At 69.0% G+C, this 20,013-nt stretch overlaps 2 protein-coding genes across 2 annotated transcripts; one reads left to right on the top strand and one right to left on the bottom strand.

Annotated features, from left to right (window-relative positions):
- The first annotated feature begins 468 nt into the window (after nucleotides 1–468).
- Nucleotides 469–8,958, top strand: ACTMAP (actin maturation protease). Its single transcript, XM_048832841.2, has 6 exons — nucleotides 469–527; nucleotides 3,804–3,872; nucleotides 5,155–5,279; nucleotides 6,546–6,675; nucleotides 7,220–7,290; nucleotides 7,858–8,958. The coding sequence occupies exons 3-6, from the start codon at nucleotides 5,177–5,179 to the stop codon at nucleotides 8,223–8,225; spliced, it is 672 nt and encodes a 223-aa protein (XP_048688798.2). The 5' UTR covers nucleotides 469–527; nucleotides 3,804–3,872; nucleotides 5,155–5,176; the 3' UTR covers nucleotides 8,226–8,958.
- Nucleotides 8,945–18,801, bottom strand: ITPKC (inositol-trisphosphate 3-kinase C). The gene is made up of 7 exons (XM_048832842.2): nucleotides 18,691–18,801; nucleotides 13,695–13,794; nucleotides 13,313–13,526; nucleotides 12,805–13,009; nucleotides 12,287–12,388; nucleotides 11,676–11,747; nucleotides 8,945–11,095 (listed from the first exon to the last, which is right to left on the bottom strand). The coding sequence occupies exons 1-7, from the start codon at nucleotides 18,718–18,720 to the stop codon at nucleotides 10,892–10,894; spliced, it is 927 nt and encodes a 308-aa protein (XP_048688799.2). The 5' UTR covers nucleotides 18,721–18,801; the 3' UTR covers nucleotides 8,945–10,891.
- Between the last annotated feature and the right edge of the window lie 1,212 nt (nucleotides 18,802–20,013).

Raw genomic sequence — 20,013 nt, 5'->3', positions numbered from 1 at the left:
ACCGCCGTTACCACATTTGATTGGCGGCCTTTGTCACGCGACCCGCAACGGGCGGCAGAGAGGCGGGTAGCGGGTGGCTGGTATCCGATCACGTGACCAGACTCACCCAGCCGCGGCCGGCGGCCGCCATTTTACGAGGGGCAGGAGCGGCTCGCGAAGCGGGCGGGGCCCTCCGACCGCCCCGTGACCTCCGACCCCGCCAGGCCACGCGCCACGCCCCCGCGCTGACCCCTGACCCCCCGCGACCTGACCCCTGACCTCTCACCCATGCCCCAGTGACCTTGGTTCTAGTCTGCGCCCTTTGACCTCCTGCTGCCCCCCCAGGAGCCAGGGTGGGAATGGCCCACAGGGGGGGGGCCGCCCCCTCCCCCTCCCGCCCCCCGGCAGGGCCCTGCCCCTCCCCCACCCCCGCCTCCCCCGCCCCCTCCCAGGCCGCTGCCCCCCCACGGGGCCAAGTTCCTCCAGGCGGCCCCGGCGCCGCGCAGCGGAGACGAGCTCCGGGAGCTGCTGAGCCGCCGGAAACCCAGGTCGGGCCGCGCCGCGCCGGGAGAAGCCAGGGGGCGCCAGGGGGCGCTGTGGGGCGGGGGGCTCGGCAGGGGGCGCTCTCCCCCGGCAGGCGGGGCTGGCCCCGTGGGGCGCTAGGGGGCGCTGTGGGGCAGGGAGCGGGGCAGGGGGCGCTCTCCCCCGGCAGGCGGGGCTGGCCCTGTGGGGCGCTAGGGGGCGCTGTGGGGCAGGGAGCGGGGCAGGGGGCGCTCTCCCCGGCAGGCGGGGCTGGCCCTGTGGGGCGCTAGGGGGCGCTGTGGGGCAGGGAGCGGGGCAGGGGGCGCTCTCCCCCGGCAGGCGGGGCTGGCCCCGTGGGGCGCTAGGGGGCGCTGTGGGGCGGGGGGCTCGGCAGGGGGCGCTCTCCCCCGGCAGGCGGGGCTGGCCCCGTGGGGCTCTAGGGGGCGCTGTGGGGCGGGGGGCTCGGCAGGGGGCGCTCTCCCCGGCAGGCGGGGCTGGCCCCGTGGGGCGCTGTGGGGCGGGGAGCGGGGCAGGGGGCGCTCTCCCCCGGCAGGCGGGGCTGGCCCCGTGGGGCGCTAGGGGGCGCTGTGGGGCAGGGAGCGGGGCAGGGGGCGCTCTCCCCCGGCAGGCGGGGCTGGCCCTGTGGGGCGCTAGGGGGCGCTGTGGGGCAGGGAGCGGGGCAGGGGGCGCTCTCCCCGGCAGGCGGGGCTGGCCCTGTGGGGCGCTAGGGGGCGCTGTGGGGCAGGGAGCGGGGCAGGGGGCGCTCTCCCCCGGCAGGCGGGGCTGGCCCCGTGGGGCGCTAGGGGGCGCTGTGGGGCGGGGGGCTCGGCAGGGGGCGCTCTCCCCCGGCAGGCGGGGCTGGCCCCGTGGGGCTCTAGGGGGCGCTGTGGGGCGGGGGGCTCGGCAGGGGGCGCTCTCCCCGGCAGGCGGGGCTGGCCCCGTGGGGCGCTGTGGGGCGGGGAGCGGGGCAGGGGGCTCGGCAGGGGGCGCTCTCCCCCAGCAGGCGGGGCTGGCCCCGTGGGGCGCTAGGGGGCGCTGTGGGGCAGGGAGCGGGGCAGGGGGCGCTCTCCCCGGCAGGCGGGGCTGGCCCCGTGGGGCTCTAGGGGGCGCTGTGGGGCGGGGGGCTCGGCAGGGGGCGCTCTCCCCCGGCAGGCGGGGCTGGCCCCGTGGGGCGCTGTGGGGCGGGGAGCGGGGCAGGGGGCTCGGCAGGGGGCGCTCTCCCCCAGCAGGCGGGGCTGGCCCCGTGGGGCGCTAGGGGGCGCTGTGGGGCAGGGAGCGGGGCAGGGGGCGCTCTCCCCGGCAGGCGGGGCTGGCCCCGTGGGGCTCTAGGGGGCGCTGTGGGGCGGGGGGCTCGGCAGGGGGCGCTCTCCCCCGGCAGGCGGGGCTGGCCCCGTGGGGCGCCAGGGGGCGCTGTGGGGCAGGGGGCGCTCTCCCCCGGCAGGCGGGGCTGGCCCCGTGGGGCTCTAGGGGGCGCTGTGGGGCGGGGGGCTCGGCAGGGGGCGCTCTCCCCCGGCAGGCGGGGCTGGCCCCGTGGGGCGCTGTGGGGCGGGGAGCGGGGCAGGGGGCTCGGCAGGGGGCGCTCTCCCCCAGCAGGCGGGGCTGGCCCCGTGGGGCGCTAGGGGGCGCTGTGGGGCGGGGAGCGGGGCAGGGGGCGCTCTCCCCCGGCAGGCGGGGCTGGCCCCGTGGGGCTCTAGGGGGCGCTGTGGGGCGGGGGGCTCGGCAGGGGGCGCTCTCCCCCGGCAGGCGGGGCTGGCCCCGTGGGGCGCTGTGGGGCGGGGAGCGGGGCAGGGGGCTCGGCAGGGGGCGCTCTCCCCCAGCAGGCGGGGCTGGCCCCGTGGGGCGCTAGGGGGCGCTGTGGGGCAGGGAGCGGGGCAGGGGGCGCTCTCCCCGGCAGGCGGGGCTGGCCCCGTGGGGCTCTAGGGGGCGCTGTGGGGCGGGGGGCTCGGCAGGGGGCGCTCTCCCCCGGCAGGCGGGGCTGGCCCCGTGGGGCGCCAGGGGGCGCTGTGGGGCAGGGGGCGCTCTCCCCCGGCAGGCGGGGCTGGCCCCGTGGGGCTCTAGGGGGCGCTGTGGGGCGGGGGGCTCGGCAGGGGGCGCTCTCCCCCGGCAGGCGGGGCTGGCCCCGTGGGGCGCTGTGGGGCGGGGAGCGGGGCAGGGGGCTCGGCAAGGGGCGCTCTCCCCCAGCAGGCGGGGCTGGCCCCGTGGGGCGCTAGGGGGCGCTGTGGGGCAGGGAGCGGGGCAGGGGGCGCTCTCCCCGGCAGGCGGGGCTGGCCCCGTGGGGCTCTAGGGGGCGCTGTGGGGCGGGGGGCTCGGCAGGGGGCGTTCTCCCCCGGCAGGCGGGGCTGGCCCCGTGGGGCGCTAGGGGGCGCTGTGGGGCAGGGAGCGGGGCAGGGGGCGCTCTCCCCCGGCAGGCGGGGCTGGCCCCGTGGGGCGCTAGGGGGCGCTGTGGGGCGGGGAGCGGGGCAGGGGGCGCTCTCCCCCAGCAGGCGGGGCTGGCCCCGTGGGGCGCTAGGGGGCGCTGTGAGGCGGGGGGCTCGGCAGGGGGCGCTCTCCCCCGGCAGGCGGGACTGGCCCCGTGGGGCGCTAGGGGGCGCTGTGGGGCAGGGAGCGGGGCAGGGGGCGCTCTCCCCTGGCAGGCGGGGCTGGCCCCGTGGGGCGCCAGGGGGCGCTGTGGGGCGGGGAGCGGGGCAGGGGGCGCTCTCCCCCGGCAGGCGGGGCTGGCCCCGTGGGGCGCTAGGGGGCGCTGTGGGGCGGGGGGCTCGGCAGGGGGCGCTCTCCCCCGGCAGGCGGGGCTGGCCCCGTGGGGTGCTAGGGGGCGCTGTGGGGCGGGGGGCTCGGCAGGGGGCGCTCTCCCCTCACAGTCAGCCCCGACCCTAACCCCCAGGGTGGCAGCCCAGGTCTCTGTGGTGCTGGAGGTGCCCGCAATGCAAATGAGACGTAACACTGAGTTCCGAGGCTCTGCTCTTCGCCCCGAGGTCCAGGTGCGGTGAACCCCGGTGTCCTGGCCCGGCCCCAGCTGAGCTGAGTTCCTTTTGCCTCCCTAAATTCCCTCTGCAGTGCCCCCTGGGTCCAGGACCTTGGGCCACTTCCTGTCCCTCAGTGGGGCCTTGCCACCTGGCCATCAGACAGCAGCCGCATCCCAGCCCAGAGGTAGCCGCAGTCCCAGCAGCAGCTGACGTGCGTTCTCCCAAAGCGCTCTGGGAGGAGACGAGATCGTCTCATTAATTAAGCAGAGAAGAACGTGCTGGCGAGCGGGCGCTGGACGGCGAATGGCCAGTGAGTGTTTCTTTGGTTCTGTCTTCCAGCTTCAGCGGGTGTCTCAAGTGGCTCCTCTACAACAGGGCGGTGCCTTCCTTAATCCAAGAGGGGCCCCAGTGAGTATTGCGAGCACTATCTCTCTGGCAGCTGAGTGTGATGGGGAGGGGGTGGCTCTACCCGGGGGCTGGACCCACCCAGGGGCCTGGGGCAGGGGTCCCAGTCCCATGGATCTACAGCTTCCCCTGCTTGGTCCCTCCCAAGGAGTTGCCAAGAGCTCTTTTGTCCTGAGCGTCGGAGGGAGCATAGGGGTGGCCAGCCTGGCGCTGAGCAGGGAGCCAGCGGCTGTATTATGGTCGCGCCTGGGAAGCCCAGCCGTGGACCCGGCCCCCATTGTGCTTGGTGCTGTATAAACCTCCCAAAAGACAGTCCCCGCCCCAGAGACCTGCAGTCTAGGTCTAAGAGACAAGCCAGCCAGTGGAGACGGACAGGGAGCACCGGGAAACAAGGAGGCCATACCACTCAGCATGGTGGGCAGGGATCTCCTCCCACCAGCAGCCTAACCGCTGTGAAATCTGTTGGAGGCGTCCCGGCAAAGGAGCGTTTCCCGGCAGGTGCAGGAGGCCGAGGAGGGAGCCGGGCGGATGTTTACGGGGAGCTCCGCCCGAGCGGCGGGTGAGAGCGCAAAGGGCCTGGGGAGCGTTACTCGCCACGTCGGAGGGAAAAGGATGGTGAGGAGGTAGCACAAGGTCGGACGAGTTGGTCTAAACCTAACGTCCGACTCGGGATCTGCCTTTAAAACCCCCACGCCTGGCCTTTTCCATCTTAAACAGGTGCCCCCAGGCTGCTCCCCCAAACCCCAGCCTGGGGGTGAGCCGCACCTCAGTGAGCCGTACCCCACTCCCCTGGAGGAGCGAAGGCCTTGCTGGAGCTAGCATCTGTGGCCAGACGGCCCGTTCGCTCATGTCGCCTGATCTCCTGGGTGGCCCAGACCCTTCAGTCTCACCTGGTTACCGATGTGCTGAGCCCAGAGAGTTGAGTTAGAGCAAAACATTTCAGTCCTCAGGGGCTAAGCTCCAGTGAGCCCAGGCAAGGAACAGGAGCCACCGAGGTGCCACCGCTGCCCCAGGCCGCTGCGATGGCAGGGAATCGACTCAGTGAGACGTGCCCAGATGAGCCCAGCCGGTGACACGTACCCCAGGCTGCAAGGGAGGCAAAAACCGTAGGGAGGCTGGGAACGCCGAGGGGGAAGAGGCCAAAGGACACAGGAACCCAGGGAAGCGTTCCAAGGCTCGCGGAGAAATACCTGTCTCTGAACCCCGCACCCTGGCAGGGGGACTGGCCGAGCTCAGCCCGTGGGACCCAGGCTCCCTGCATTGTCTCTTGTCTCTGCCCCTGTAGGTGCGGGCTGGTGGCGCTGTGGATGGCGGGCTCCCTCCTCAGTCTGTCCCAGGACGTCTCCCTGGAGAGGATCATGCAGGTGGCATTGGAGAGAGGCTACACTGCCCAGGGAGAAATGTTCTCAGGTCGGTGACTGGTTGCGGTGGGGGTTAAAAACTCCCTCCCTGCACTAGGCCATAGGTGCTGGGCTGGGTGCTGGCGGGACCCTCCAAAGGCCAGTCTGGGTTGTGACTGCGTGAGGAAGTGCCCAGAGGCGGTACATAGCGCAGGGCATGAGGGCCTTGCTCCTGCCTTGCCGGAGTTCAGTCTCTGGCCCCTAGAGCGTTGCTGGGGACCGGACGCCTTCCTGGAAGGGCTCGGTGCAGGGGGAGCTGGGTGATGTGGAACAGCCTGTGCTGGACGGGAGGTCAGACTCGATGGTCTCATTGTCCCTTCCAGCCTTATTCGCTGAACCCTGGTCTCTGCACAGCCTCAGCTCCCGCCTCTGTCCCCCCAGCGGGATGAGTTTTCTTGAAAACTTGCAAGATCCTTGATTTAGGGAAAGAACCCCACAGCCGGGCTGTTAATTTCCCACGAGGAGCGAGCACTTGGAGGTTTCTGTCCGAGGCACGAGGATCCTCTGGGAGCCGGGGCAGGCAGCGGGAGCCTCGCTAATGCTGGCCCTGAGTGGTCCAAGATCATGAGCATGTACTGAGCAGCTGGGCTGGGGATTCACTTTTGGAGCCTTTCAGGCTCATACTTCCCAGATCTTCTCCACAGCCAGCAGGAAAAGCTGAGGACTTTGTGGAATCCCGGGACTCCGGGAGTTGGGGTTTGTGAGGAAAAACAGCGGCTATCGTCAGGCTGCTGATAAAATCCTGAGTGCAGGCCACAGTGAGCCCGGCCTGTATAAATGCCGTGGGGCCGGCGCTATGTGTTCTCGCTGATCCATCGAGTCTCAGGCTGGCAGAGACCATTGTGAGCAGCTGGTTCGACCGCCTGTAGAACATGGGCCACGGGCCTTCCCTGAATTGGCTCCTGTGTGAACAGGAGCTTCCTGAAAAACAGCCCATCTTGATTTAAACCGCTCCCGTGATGGAGAGCCCGCCACGGCCCTCGGAAAATTGTTTCAATAGTTCATTCTCCTCCCCGTTACAAATCTGTGCCCATTTCCTGTCTGAATTCGTCTAGCTTCGCCTCCCAGCCACTGGGTCGTGTTAGACCTTTGCTAGGTTGCAGAGCCCTTGGTTGTCCCCCTGTCGGGTCGCTTGCCCCCGGCAGTGTGGTTCCCCCGCGTGCCATCGGAGCGCTGCTCAGGGGGAGCAGGAAGCCAGGGACACGCTCCGAGCGCAGGCTGCGCTGCCGGGGGTGGGCCTCGGGGCAGCTCTAATCCCTGTCTCTGCCCATCCCAGCGGCTGACATGGCCCAGCTGGCCGAGGAGGTGTTCCAGTGCCAGACCGAGCTGCTTTCGGGAGGTCTGGAGGGAGAGAACCGGGGCAGGATCCTTCGCCATCTGACCGCTGGCTGCCCCCTGCTACTGCCGTATCCTTCCCATGCGCAGCGACCCCTTGGGGTGTCCCGTCCATGCTGGGCTCCGCACTGCAGCCTGTACGCATGGGCAGGGCTGGCGCAGTTCTGATACCCCTGTAGAGCAGGTCTGGTGGTGTCATTTTAGAGGCAGATGCGGCCACTTCTGGGGTGGGATGTGGCCACCAACTCTCACGTCTCCTCTTCCCGGCTGCAGCGGGGGCGGGGGATGAATGTGGGGCAGGTGCCTTCTCCCTCCCAGTAGTTAAATGCCCCCACACACCCTACCTCCCCCATGCCCCGCCCTTTCGAGGCAGCCATTGGGGTGGTGTCTAGAGCCGGCAGGTTCAGACAGCAGCAGTTTTAAAGCTCCAGCCCCTCTCTGGTTGGAGGGGTTTAGCCACCCCATGTGTGCCCAGTCAGTGCTTGCTGGGGAGGGCACTTCTCCAGGGGCAGGAGCCGGGTGCCCAGAGCTGGGGCACCCTGTTTGCCCCACGTGCCCCTTCCTCGCCAGCTGGCCTGCCACAACCCCCTTGGCAAACCTTAATGGCCACCCCAGCTACGACGAGGACTCCAACCACGAGCCTTGCAGGAGACGCGGCTACAAAGCCCACTGGGCCGTCGTCTCGGGTATGTCCCGGCTGCACGGGCGGGGGCGGCTTCTGGGGCTGCGGCGAACGGGGTTCGGACCCGTCCTGCTCAGGCCCTTTGCCCTGTTCCCGGGCAGCTCCCAGGGTGGGGAGTGAGCTTATTATCCCTGCGGCCGCAGCGCCCCGCCCTGGTCCACCCCCAAACTTCCCCCATGGGAGGGCCTGGAGCTCCCAGCATCTGGAGCTGGGGCTGCCCAGCCGCCGTGGGGAAAAACAGGCTCCTAAGGCTGGGGCGTGGGGACAGCCCCGATCAGAGCCGGGCTTCCTGCACCTACGCCTGGGCACAGGGAGAAAGAAACCAGGAGGGTGAGTTGGCCTGGCTGCATTTCCAAGACTCGCCCCAAGGGGGCGGCAGCTGGCCGGGCACGGGGCCAGCCTGCAGAGCTGTGCCAACAGTGGCTCCCAGGGACCCGTCCTGGGGGGCTGCCCCCGGCACTGGCCCAGTGATCCCAGGGGCGTGGCGAGGCTGCCCAGACAGGACCCTGCGGCTGCGACTCCCAGCACAGGACTGCCCTGGGGAGACTGGCTAGCTCCTCTCCCCCTGCAGGACTCCTGCTGGGCCTCCGGGACGGCGCCCTCAGTCCGGCCTGCCAGGAGGACGAGCAGATCCCCGGCCTCTTCCGCCCCGGCCCGGCCTGCCCCCCGCCCGCCCCGGAGGACGTGCTGGAGACCTACCTGCTCTCCAAGCAGGGCAAGAGCTGGCGCCCCCAGCTGTGGAATTACCGGCAGGCGCACGAGAGCAACGCCCAGCTGATGGACTTCTGCCCCAAGCGGGCGGGCGACGGCAAGGTCTACGTGGTGCCCGCGGGCGGCGTCAAAGCGGGGCTCTGCGGCAAGACGGTGCTGCTGTGCCCAAGGACCACACAGAGCGCCCTGCCCCAGCCAGCCGGGCCGCCCCCTGCTGCCGAGCGCTAAGAGCCACTGGGGCAGCAGGCGGAGGAGACGGCACAGCGCCCGCCTGCTGCAAACTCCCTGCATCCCTTGGGCCCGCCCATGCTACCAGGGACAGCAGGGCCTAGTGGGTGGAGCACTGATCTGGGACTCGGGGGGCCTGGCTCTGCCGCGCTTCCCCGCTCCGTGCCTCAGTTTCCCCTCTGCAAAATGGGGCTGATGTTCCTGCCCTCCTTTGCAGAGCGGTGCACGGGGAGGGGCAGGGCATATAATAGTCAGACGCACCAAGGAGAGAGCCGCTGGGGTTAAAGTGCAGGGTGTGGCCCCGGCCCCTTTTCCCTGTGCCGCAGGAAGCGCCAATGCCCGCCGGGCTGTGGCCGTGGGGGAGGAGCAGCTATTTCAGGCCCTCTCCAGAGGAGCTGCTGCTCTTCCCCCAGGGAGCTTCTCAGAATGTCCCAGATTTCTGGTTTGGGGCCACGGCGCCAGGAAACGGCAGGTACTTGTGGCCGGCTCTGAAAATAACTTAACGCTTCCTGTCTGCCACCCACCACTGTTAGCTCTTGAGAGCAGGGACTGGCTCTCAGTCAGGACTGGTGCAGCGTCCGGCCCGACGGGGCCCCGATCTTGGCCGGGGTCTGGGCAGCACCCGGCCTGATGGCCTCAGCTCTCTAGAGCTGCTGTCATACACCTAACTTGGGAACTCTGAACCACGCCCAGCAAACCTGCATTAAAGACAAAGGCTGTTTGGTTTCCACCACCGGCAGGTTCTGTTTATTGTGACAGGTTCCGGTCCCAGAGGCCTGGCCATTGTCCCTTGGCCCCAGCACCCCGTTCCCATCTCCAGAGGGGTGGCAGAGCCCCACGCAGAGGCCTGGGCCAGGGACAACGCTCTGGGAGGGATCCTGAGGGGCCCGTTCCTGCTGGTTACTGGGCAGCACTCAAGGGACTGGAGCGAATGCCCAGCTGGCTACACGCTGCGCTCCTGAGCCCGAGCCAGCGGGGAGCAGGACGGTCCCATGAACCGCGCCCACCTGCCCCCATTAGCTCCAGGGTGCAGTGAATCCGTGCTCACAGCCAGAGCTGAACCCAGTGACGCTTCCCCGCCACCGGCAGGGGCTGGAGGTCTGAGCAGCTCCCTGCACAGCGGCCACGGCTCAGGCAGCTACTGGCCGTGCCCTTGGCACAGAAGCCAGAGACAGATCGTCTCTTCCAGTAGGGTCGGGCCTCGTGAAGCCCGGGCTCCCGAATCCACTCGTCGCTGGGGCCTTGGAAAACGCTCCCCAGACTGGCCAGGCTTGAAGCTGGTGCAGGTGGAGGCGACTCCCTGGCCCCCTCCGTGTTTCAGGGGGTTGGCTCTGCCCGTGAGATGCTCACGCAGACGTGCGGTGAGCACACGGGAAACGAGGCACCGAGGGAGCGGCAGAGCCAGAGGAAACCAGGTGCCTCACTCGGGCCCTTGTGCATCCGCCTCTGCAGATGTGCGAGCCGAGCCGGGAGCCTGGCGGAGAGCTGGCCCGCGGCTGGCCGTGCCAGCACCCTGCACGAAGGGCAAGAGCCCGTGGCAAGCCCAAGGCTGGGCTAAGAGAACCACACAAAGCTGGCAGAGGAGGCAGCGTCCCAGCTGGTTCTCAAACGGCCGAGTCCCCTGTAAAGCCGGACTGAGCTTTCCAGCCAGGCTCACCTCAGCACAGAGCCACACAACTCTCCAGCCTCCAGGAAAACCGCCCCGGGCTAGGCCAGACTCAGCCACAGGCCCCCTGAGCTCCCCGTGGGCGTGGCGCAAGCTTGGCAGTAAGTCCGCGTTCTCAGTTCCCAGCCGGCCTGTTCCCAGGCCAGAGGGGCCAGCGCGAGGCTCCTTTGCACAGCCAAACGGACGGGCCGGTAAGAGCAGAGCGCCGGGGGTGGAAATGGCCAGCCAGTTCCGACCCTCCAGCAGGGCCACAAATGCTTCAGGGGAAGGGGTGAGAACGCCGCAGCTGGGGGACGCCCTGCCACCTGGGGGGTCGTCTCAGAGCCCAGTCACTATGCTTCAACCCCCGAGTTGCCAAAAAGTCTTTTAAAGTGTCTTGAATTTAACACAACATTAATGGGCAGCTCCCTGCAGATCAGGTCCCGTGGAGCCGCCCAGTGGTGGGGCAGGGTCTGATACCAGCAGGGGCGGGAACCGGACCCACCTGCGAAATTAAGCAGGGCTGCAGGAAAATGGGCCGTGAACAGGAGAGGGGCCCAGAGGATCCAAGCCTCCTTTGGTTCGGTTCCGCTTCGGCCAGCGTCGCCCGGAGTGCAGGATCGCTGCCCCTGTGCCCGCCGAAAGGCTGGTGTCTCCCGTCTCAGCCTCGGCCTTCCCAGGGTTCCCTGGGCCGCGGAACGAGCCACTGAGCGGGAAAGGGCTCCGCTCCGAGACGGGACCAGGTCTCGGCCCTTCCCGCTGGCTGCTGTAAAACAGGTCCCATCGCATCTGTGCGACGGGCCAGGCCCTGCAGGTGTCCTCCCCGGCGCGGGGCCGTCAGCCGGTGGAAGCGGGCACAGGCAGACGGGGCGCGACGGGCCCCAGCTCCGAGCGGGGCTGTAGCATATCTGGCTGTATAAATAAGAGGCAGGGAGGGCACCGCACGGCAGTGCCTGTCTATTGCACAGAGCCGGTGCCGGGTGTCCCCAGTGCGCCGGCCCAGGCCCTGCCGGTGCCCAGCTCAGTTCTGCACCATGGTGCTGAAGATGGCGATGAGATTGTCCAGCCCCCAGAGGTAGCCGTCCTCTCGGTTCCCCTCCACCCACGGCAGCCGGTGCGTCAGCGTCTGCCCCCCGGCCAGCGGCACCATCTTTCCGAAGTCGATCATCCAGACCTTGGCCAGCCCCGTCCGGTCATGGACGAAAAGCAAAGAGCTCCCCACCACCTGTCAGGGGGCAAACACAGAGCTCAGTGAGCAAGAGGGCTTGGAGCCAGGACTCCTGGGTTCCTTCCCCGGCTCTAGAAGGGGAGTGGTTAGAGCAGAGCTGGGAACCGGGACTCCTGGGTTCTCTCCCCAGCTCTGGGAGGGGAGTGGGGTCTAGTGGTTAGAGCAGGGGGGCTGGGAGCCAGGACTCCTGGGTTCTCTCCCAGCTCTGGGAGGGGAGTGGGGTCTGGTGGTTAGAGCAGGGGGCTGGGAGCCAGGACTCCTGCGTTCTCGCCCCAGCTCTGGGAGGGGAGTGGGGTCTAGTGGTTAGAGCAGGGGGGCTGGGAGCCAGGACTCCTGGGTCCATTCATTGCTCTGGGAGCCACAGGAGGAGGCTGCTACAGAACCCAGCGCATCCAGGCGGGGCCAGAGGAGAGACAAACAAGTGTCGCTTCCTAGGGACCTGGGGTTGCCAGTGGGCAGGCGAACAGACCCTGCACCCTGGCGCGTGTGCCCAGACCCACAGGGCGAGGGCCACTGGCTGGGCCACCCGCTCAGCAGGGAGCGTCTCCCCCGCGGCCCCCACCCAGCCAGAACCTACCTCGTGGGTCTTGAAGACCTCGGACTGCTCCAGCGCTGCCCGCAGCTCCTCCAAGCGGCCCAGGTAGGTGGCCTGGGGAGGAAGAGGGGGGTGGGCAGGTGAGGCCGAGGGCGCCACGGGATCCACCCAGCTGCCCCGAGTGCCAGCCAGGTGCAGCCGGTCTGGGCCCCGGCAGGGAGGGGAACGGGGCTGGCCCGATCGGCAAGGACTGGCACTGGAATTCAACAGGGGGCGCCCTCCCCGGCAGGCAGGGCTGGCCCCAGGGGCGCCCTAGGGGGCGCTGGGGGGGGCTGGGGGCTCAGCAGGGGGCTCTCCCCTGGCAGGCAGGGCTGGCCCCAGGGTGGCGCTGGGGGGGCTGGGGGCTCAGCAGGGGGCTCTCCCCTAGCAGGCAGGGCTGGCCCTGGGGGGGTTGTGGGGCAGGGAGCGGGGTGGGGTCTCCCCAGGCAATCAGAGCTGGCCCTAGAGGGCGCTGTGCTGCCGCCCGCAGTTGAAACAAAAGCCGCGCAGATCTCCGCCAGCCGCTGTGTCGTGCCCCAGAGGTGGCCGCATTCCGGCAGCGAAAAGCCCAAGCTCTGGGCCATGCGGCACCTACGGGGAGCCCAGCCCCTCACCAGGATGGTTCTGTCGCCGTCCACAAAGTCGCCCAGCGCCTGCACCACCTGCTCGGGCAGCCGCGTCTTCTTGAAGTTGGTGCTGCAGGTGCCGTCGGCTTTCTGGGGACACAGGGACCCGTCAGCCCGGGGCCTGGGAGGCTGCACGGGACGCACCTGCCCCACTCAGACCCACTCCCCACACAGCCAGCCCTGCCCCAGCCGGACGTGATCTCCCCTCCCCAGAGCCAGACGCCCCTGCTCCACCTTCCCCTCCCAGAGGTGAACATGACCCCCCTCCCCGCTGCAGCCAGGCCTGCTCCACCCCAGCCAGATGTGACCCCCCAGCCAGGCCTGCTCCACCCAGGCCAGGCCTGCTCCTCCCCCCAGCCAGATGTGGCCCCCCAGCCAGGCCTGCTCCACCCCAGCCAGGCCCGCTCTGCCCCAGCCAGATGTGGCCCCCCCAGCCAGGCCTGCTCCCCCCCCAGCCAGATGTGACCCCCCAGCCAGGCCCGCTCCGCCCCGGCCCGTGGCCCCACCTTGATGCCCTCGATGCGGAAGCCCAGCGTGGAGGTGGAGCTGAGCGACTCCCTCCACTGCATGTAACGGGGCTTGAGCACGGCGCGCTGGGCGTGCTCCTCGGGCGTGGGCGCCCCCGGCTCCACCGCCACCATCTTCTCGTACATGTCGCAGCGCAGCCGGGGCCGCTGCCGGGCCTGCTCCAACTCCTCCTCCAGGTACGTCCTGCAGGGGGGCAGAGCGGGGATCAGCTGGGGGCGCCCACCCCATGGCCTCGGCCTCGGCCGGCCCGGGGCTCCTGGGGTCTGGCGCTCCCAGCGCAGGGCTCCTGGGTTCTACCCCGGCGGTGGGGGCTGGTGGTCAGAGCAGGGGGGCTGGGAGCCAGGACTCCTGGGTTCCATCCCTGGCTCTGGGAGGGGAGTGGGGGCTGGTGGTCAGAGTGGAGGGGGCTGGGAGCCAGGACTCCTGGGTTCTCTCCCTGCTGCCCCTCGCTGAGCCGGCTTGCCTGTGCCCCCTCTGGGCTCTCACCTGACCCCCATCTTGCAGTCCATGAGGGAGGGCGTCTCGAAGTTGGCCAGCAGATCCTCCATCTGGTTGTAGCACTCGCCGTCCCGCTGCGCCAGCCCGAAGTAGGCGGGCACGTGGGGGCGCAGCGAGTCCCCCATGAGGCGCTCCAGGCTTTGCTGCTCACACGGGCAGAACTTCTTCAGGATCCGCCCGTAGTCGCCGGCTTTGAAATTCCCTGCCGGGGAGGGAGGGGACGGCTGGTGTCAGGGGAGCCCGGACACGCCCGGCCCATGCCCGCTGGGCACACGGCGCTGCCTTCGCCCAGCCACCCTCGGGGCTGGCTGCACCCCCAGCAGAGCCACGGCCCCTCCCCTCGTGGCCCTGTTCCCACGGCCCCTCTCACCCGCATGGCCGGCCAGCTGCACCCAGGGGTAGCGCTTCTTGAAGGACACGACGAAAGGCGACCAGTGGACCATGCTCTTGAGTTTCTTCCACGGCTTGTTCTAGAGAGAAAGGCAGGGAGGGAGTCAGTGCCCGGGCGCCCGCGGCAGGGGACCCGGCAGTGCCCCCCCTACTGTAGGAGGGCGAGGACCCAACTGAGATCGCCCTCCCTGCCCTCCGTGCCAGGTGCTGCACAGACCGCGCGTGTTCAAGGCCCCCAACGGGTGACCGGCGCTTTCCAGCCATTCGGCCGAGATCAGGGCCCCGTCAGGCCGGGCGCTGCCCAGACCCCGAGGGACAGACAGTCCCTGCCCCGCACAGCGCATGGGAAGGATTGTTCTCCCCATGTTACAGATGGGGGAAACTGAGGCCTGACTTGTCCAAGGTCCCCCAGAGTGTCAGCAGCAGATTTGGGAATGAAAAGGGAGTGACTCCTCCCCCAACCCCTGCTCTAACCACTAGACTCCCCTCCCAGAGCCAAGACAGGACCCAGGAGTCCAGGCTCCCAGCTGCCCGTCTCTAACCACCAGCCCCCACTCCCCTGGGAGAGAACCCAGGAGTCCTGGCTCCCAGCCCCCACACCACACGCCCTACGACGGGGGGCCAATCTGACTCCATCTATGCAGCTGGTTCGGAAGCTCGCCCGGGCCCTCGGCGCCTCCCCCAGACACACACGCGCCCTCCCCCACCCCGGGGCAGCTCCCCTCCCACCTGCGGCACTGCACCATCCCGCATCGGCCCAGTGCAGCTGTGTCTGCTCCCTGCTCACCGCCGGGTGCCCGGAGCCGGTGGCGGGCGGGGCTGGGGGCCGCCAAGGACAGCAGCTGCTTGCGGGCGCTGCCCCACGCCGAGACGCTGGCATGTCACCTCCGCCTGGCGCGGAGCAGAGTCCCCGTTCCTGCCCCCCGCCTGGACTTTCACCCAGGGCACAGGTCGCGCCCGCGTTAATTACACGGGGAGGGGGGGGAGAATCCCTATCACCTGCTGGCACCAGCTCGTTATGGGGCCGCTGGGAATGGCCCCCGGGCTGTCCCCTCTGATCAGGGACAGGAGTCGGGAGGGCCAGGCCAAGGCCACCCCACCCCACCCCTCTGGCCCCTGCAGAGGGGGCTCAGTCACCAGCAGCTCCGGGTCCCTCTGAGGGACAAGCCCATGCAGGCCTCGTGTCTGGGAGCCAGGACTCCTGGGTTCTATCCCTGGATCTGGGAGGGGAGTGGGGGCTAGTGGTTAGGGGGGGCTGGGAGCCTGGACTCCTGGGTTCTATCCCTGGATCTGGGAGGGGAGTGGGGGCTAGTGGTTAGGGGGGGCTGGGAGCCAGGACTCCTGGGTTCTATCCCTGGATCTGGGAGGGGAGTGGGGGCTAGTGGTTGGGGGGGGCTGGGAGCCAGGACTCCTGGGTTCTAGGGGTTTCAAGAACACAACACAGCCATGAGCCTCAGCCTTTGTCACCAAACCAGCTCCCGGCTGCACCAGTTTCACCCTTTCAGCAGAAACTCCCGCCCCCCGCCCCGCTCAGCCTTTCACCCAGAGAACTTCCCCCCGCTCCAGCCCTGGCCTGACACACATTTTCCATCACAAGCGCCTCGCGGTTTCTTGCTGACTCTGCGCGAGGAGGCTGTGAGCGACGAGCAGAAACCTGCTGGCGTGATCAGGGCTGAGCCACAACAGAGCCGGGGGGGGGCATGGAGAGCCAAAGATTTGTAACAGGTTGGCCTGGCTGCAGCCCATGGGGGAGCCTGGGCCAGCGGCGAGAGCATGGGACTGGAGTCAGGACTCCTGGCTCTGCCACTGATGTATGGGGCGGTCCTAGGCAACTCCTTGCATCTCCCCCAGCAGTGACCTGAGGAGAACAACCTGCCCTTTGTTGCTTTGGGTGGGTGCGACGGGGCCCTGATCTTGGCCGGGGTCTGGGCAGCGCCCGGCACGACGGGCCCTGATCTCGGCCGGGGTCTGGGCAGCGCCCGGCACGACGGGCCCTGATCTCGGCCGGGGTCTGGGCAGCGCCCGGCACGACGGGCCCTGATCTCGGCCGGGGTCTGGGCAGCGCCCGGCACGACGGGGCCCTGATCTCGGCCGGGGTCTGGGCAGCGCCCGGCACGACGGGCCCTGATCTCGGCCGGGGTCTGGGCACCGCCCGGCACGACGGGGCCTGATCTCGGCCGGGGTCTGGGCAGCGTCCGGCACGACGGGGCCTGATCTCGGCCGGGGTCTGGGCAGCGCCCGGCACGACGGGCCCTGATCTTGGCCGGGGCTTGGGCAGCGCCCGGCACGACGGGGCCCTGATCTCGGCCGGGGTCTGGGCAGCGCCCGGCACGACGGGGCCTGATCTCGGCCGGGGTCTGGGCAGCGCCCGGCACGACGGGGCCTGATCTCGGCCGGGGTCTGGGCAGCGCCCGGCACGACGGGGCCCCATCTTGGACAGGACATTGAGGTTCTCCCTGCCCCTCACTCCCGCGCTCACAGCTCCACGGCTGGGTCTCACTTACCCAGGAAAGCAGCTTTTAGAGGATCCCCCTCTCGGGAAGCTGGTTTTCGCTGGATCTCAAATCCCCATCCCGAGCTGCCCCATCCCGTAACTGTACAACCCCAGCCGCAGCAGCGTCTACCTGCCCCGTCCCGCCCCGCGTCTGGGTGGCGTCAGGGGGCAGGGCAGGGAGTCAGAGATTTGTCATGGGAAAGCGGAGGCTGGGGCAGGTCAGGGTTTCCACCCCGACAGGTTTGTCAGCTCTGCACATGACTGCTGGGGGGGGGAGGGGGGCAGGTGCTATCAACACTCAGCATCTCGGCCCATTTCCTGTTCCCCTTCCTAAACCCCGTAAAGCCCCCCGCCCCACAGGGAGCATCGGCCAGGTGCTGGGGCGGGGGGGGGGGGCGGGGAGGGGGGACACTGAGGCACAGAGCAGGGCCAACCTTCCACAAGCAGCCTCAGGCTGAACTCGTGGCCCAGGGAGGCCGGCCTTGTGGAAGACCCGGGCTGGAACCCAGGAGATCTGGTTCTGCGCTGTCTTCCTGCATGACTTTGGGCAAGTCACTGCCGCCCTATGACTCAGTTTCCCCATCTGCTAATTAGCAAGCTGCAAACAACGCCCTGGCACCAGCATCAGCCTGCCTCAGAGCGACGGTGCAAGGGTGGATGCCGGGACGTCTGCGAGGCTCAGAGGGGCGGCCGAGGCCCCCGAAGGGTGTGGGAACAGAACCCGGCAGTCCGGCTCTGAACCGCTAGGCCCCAGGCTCCTTCCCCAATCACACCCGACCTGAGACGCCCCATTTCCAGGCAGTTCCGAGAGCTCCTTTCAGGCACGGAAAACCACGGCTCACACCCGACAGCCAGGGCCCTGGGGGCTCGGCACACAGGCCATGGGGCAGCCCTCCAGGCGTACGCGCCTGGCCGGGGCAGTGGCCACACACAGGGGCAGTGGGGGGGTATTTATTCCACACTGGCAGAGCACAGAGGGCTAGAGGGGCCAACCCCATCCGCCCCCAGCTCCCCCGTGACCCCAGCTCCCCCGTGACCCCAGCTCCCCCGTGACCCCAGCGACCCCCCTCACCCTACAGCGCCCACCCTCCCAAGGGAAACAAGAGGGTTTAACCCGCCAGCGGCGTGGGGGGGGGGGAATTTGCCATCAGCTGCAGGTGCATTCACGCCACGAAGGGCCTGTGGGCTCCCGCCACCCTCACCCCAAAGGCTGGGAGTCGGGCCGGGTGCTGGGCAGGGCTCGGGGGCCTTGGCTCGTGGTGACCAGTTGGCAGCTTTCAGCTCACACGTCCCCCCAGGGGCTGCAAGCGAGCCGGGGCCAAGGACCACACACGGGCAAAGGGCACCACAGGGTAACAGCACTCGAGAACTTCTGCTCATCCCAGGACCCAGGACACCTGGGTTCACTCCCCAGCTTGGGGAGTGGGGTCTAGTGATTAGAGCAGGGGGGCTGGGAGTCAGGACTCCTGGGTTCACTCCCCAGCTTGGGGAGTGGGGTCTAGTGATTAGAGCAGGGGGGCTGGGAGTCAGGACTCCTGGGTTCACTCCCCAGCTTGGGGAGTGGGGTCTAGTGATTAGAGCAGGGGGGCTGGGAGTCAGGTTCTCTCCCAGCTCTGGGAGGGGAGTGGGGTCTAGTGGTTAGAGCAGGGAGGCTCTCCTAACTCTGCACTGAATACCTGGCACGACCCCTCTCTCTGCCTCTGTGGGGAAGAGCCCCCCCAGCTCTCTGGGGAGGGGCAGTGGGGCAGTCATTGCTGGGGGGTCCCCGGCCGTGCTGGGGAGTCGTCGGGCAGGGGGCAGAGCTGAGCCACCAGGGGCACCCGCAAACAGCCCCCCCCCCGCCTGGCCCCTGGGCAGGCAGCCAATGTGGGGGGGCTCTGGAGTCCCCCCTGCCCCACGGCTAGACAAAGCCCAGCGCCCGGGACAAGTCACCATGACAACATGCCGGGGAACCATTGTCCTCTAGATAAAAGGGCCCGACGGCTGGGTTCTCCCCCCCGCACTGGGAGGGGAGAGTGGGGCTGGGAGCCAGGACGCCTGGGTTCTATCCCTGCCGGGGGAGGGGCGGCGGGAGTTAGTGGTTCAAGCAGGGAGCCCGGAGGCCTGGGTTCTGTGACTGCCAGGCGAGGACAGAGCTGTCTTGCTTGGGGGGTGTCCCTGGAGCGAGGTTTGTTCTGGGTCCCCGGGCTGGCGGTCGAGGTGCCCAGTAACCTCTCCGTGTCCCGGAGCCCCTGGGAGCTGGGTCAGCCCCCCTCATGCCCACCTGGGGAAGCTGAGGCACGGAACCCCATGGGATCCCCCTTCCTGCCCCTGGCAGCTGGGGACTGACACCCCGAGGGCCAAGCCCTGGACCCACCTCATGTAACCCCACGTCCTGCTATTCGGGGGTTTGTCTTATACAGATACCTCTTCCCCCCCCACAAAAAAACCCCAAAGTGTCCCGCTTTGTCACCCCTGCCCCGGGCGCCCCGCGGGTACTTACCCGATAGGGGCTCCTGTCCCGCTGCTTCATGGCCCTGCCAGCCCCACGGCTCCACGCTTCCCCTTTGCGCCACCTCCGTCTTTCTGATGCTGCCTGAGCCCTCCCCGCTGGCTGGCATCCAAACCTCGGCGGGGGGGCGGGGGGGTGACGATGCCAGGGGGTTGCCAAGCAACCAGGCCAGCTGGCAAAGAATTTTCCATGACAGCAGCAGGAGACAGGCCCTGGCGCAGGCAGGAGGCAGCCCCCCAGGGTGCTAAGCCCACCCCATTGGGGAGTGGGGGGCAGGAGCTAGTGGGGAAGGGGCAGGGCTGGGATACGGGACACCTGGGTTTAAGTCCTGGCTCGGCCCCGGACCAGCTGTGTGACCTCGGGCCAGTTCCTGCGGCCAGACTCAGTTTCCCCATCTAATGTCTGGTCAGAGAGGGGGCCCTTCGGGACAGGGACTGTCTGGCTGTGTCCGTCGTGGGGTGGGGAGGCTGATCTCCACTGGGGCCTGTGCAGCGCCCAGCCCCACGGGGACCCGACCTCCCAGAGCTCTGTTTAAATGCCCCAGCGTGGGGGCAGGATTCATTGCCCCCATCCGCCCCGTGGGGATTTTTGCTGCAGCGTATTTTTAAAGCCCACACTTGGGTGCCAGCGGCTGTGGGTTCCTGTCAGAGTATGTGGGGGGGGGCTGGTTACTTCACCTGTGCCCCCGCCCCCGCAACCCCAATGAGCTCCCCTCTGCCCTGGGGCAAACAGCAGACCCGGCCAACACAGGGCATTTACCCCCGTTTCCGGGCTCAAAGGGCAGGGTTCCTCCGCGCCCAGGCTCTGGGGAAGGGAGAGCAGGTGCCCGCAGCCTCTCCCCGACAGGCACACGCTGTCCTGCATCCGCCCGGGAGACAAGAACACAAACATGCCCTGGCTGTCCCCAGACCAAGGCCAGCGCGGGAAATACCAGCGAGACAGCCTGTCCTCCTCGGGAGGTGTGAGACAGCCGGCTGCAAGCCAGGAGTCCTGCTCCCAGCCCCCTGCTCTCACCACTGGACCCCACTCCCCTCCCAGTGCCTGGAAAGGAACCCAGGAGTCCTGGCTCCCAGCCCTCTGCTCTCACCACTGGACCCCACTCCCCTCCCAGTGCCTGGAAAGGAACCCAGGAGTCCTGGCTCCCAGCCCCCTGCTCTCACCACTGGACCCCCACCTGGCCCTGCCCCGAGCTGGGAATGGAACCCAGGAGTCCTGACAGCCAGTTCTCTGCACTCACCATGAGACACCTCCCTCGCTGAGCGGAGAAGAGACCCCCGGCGTCCGGATGCCAGAGGCTCTGCTCTAACCACTCGA

This window comes from Caretta caretta, chromosome 23 (assembly GCF_965140235.1).
Source record: "Caretta caretta isolate rCarCar2 chromosome 23, rCarCar1.hap1, whole genome shotgun sequence".
Taxonomy (NCBI): Eukaryota; Metazoa; Chordata; order Testudines; family Cheloniidae; genus Caretta; species Caretta caretta.
The sequence above is the reverse complement of the archived record's forward strand: the minus strand, read 5'-3'. Positions and strand labels throughout refer to the sequence as shown.

What these genes read in the sequence shown, in the direction of transcription:
- ACTMAP (XM_048832841.2), top strand. Translation starts at nt 5,177, where the DNA reads ATGGCGGGCTCCCTCCTCAGTCTGTCCCAGGACGTCTCCCTGGAGAGG. An exon ending in GGCTGCCCCCTGCTACTGCC is followed by an intron (nt 6,676 to 7,219) that starts GTATCCTTCCCA and finishes TGGCCACCCCAG; the next exon opens with CTACGACGAGGACTCCAACC. An exon ending in CCACTGGGCCGTCGTCTCGG is followed by an intron (nt 7,291 to 7,857) that starts GTATGTCCCGGC and finishes CTCCCCCTGCAG; the next exon opens with GACTCCTGCTGGGCCTCCGG.
- ITPKC (XM_048832842.2), bottom strand. Translation starts at nt 18,720, where the DNA reads ATGAAGCAGCGGGACAGGAGCCCCTATCGG. An exon ending in GCAGCTGGCCGGCCATGCGG is followed by an intron (nt 13,527 to 13,694) that starts GTGAGAGGGGCC and finishes CCTCCCCGGCAG; the next exon opens with GGAATTTCAAAGCCGGCGAC. An exon ending in AGGTCTTCAAGACCCACGAG is followed by an intron (nt 11,096 to 11,675) that starts GTAGGTTCTGGC and finishes GCCCCCTGACAG; the next exon opens with GTGGTGGGGAGCTCTTTGCT.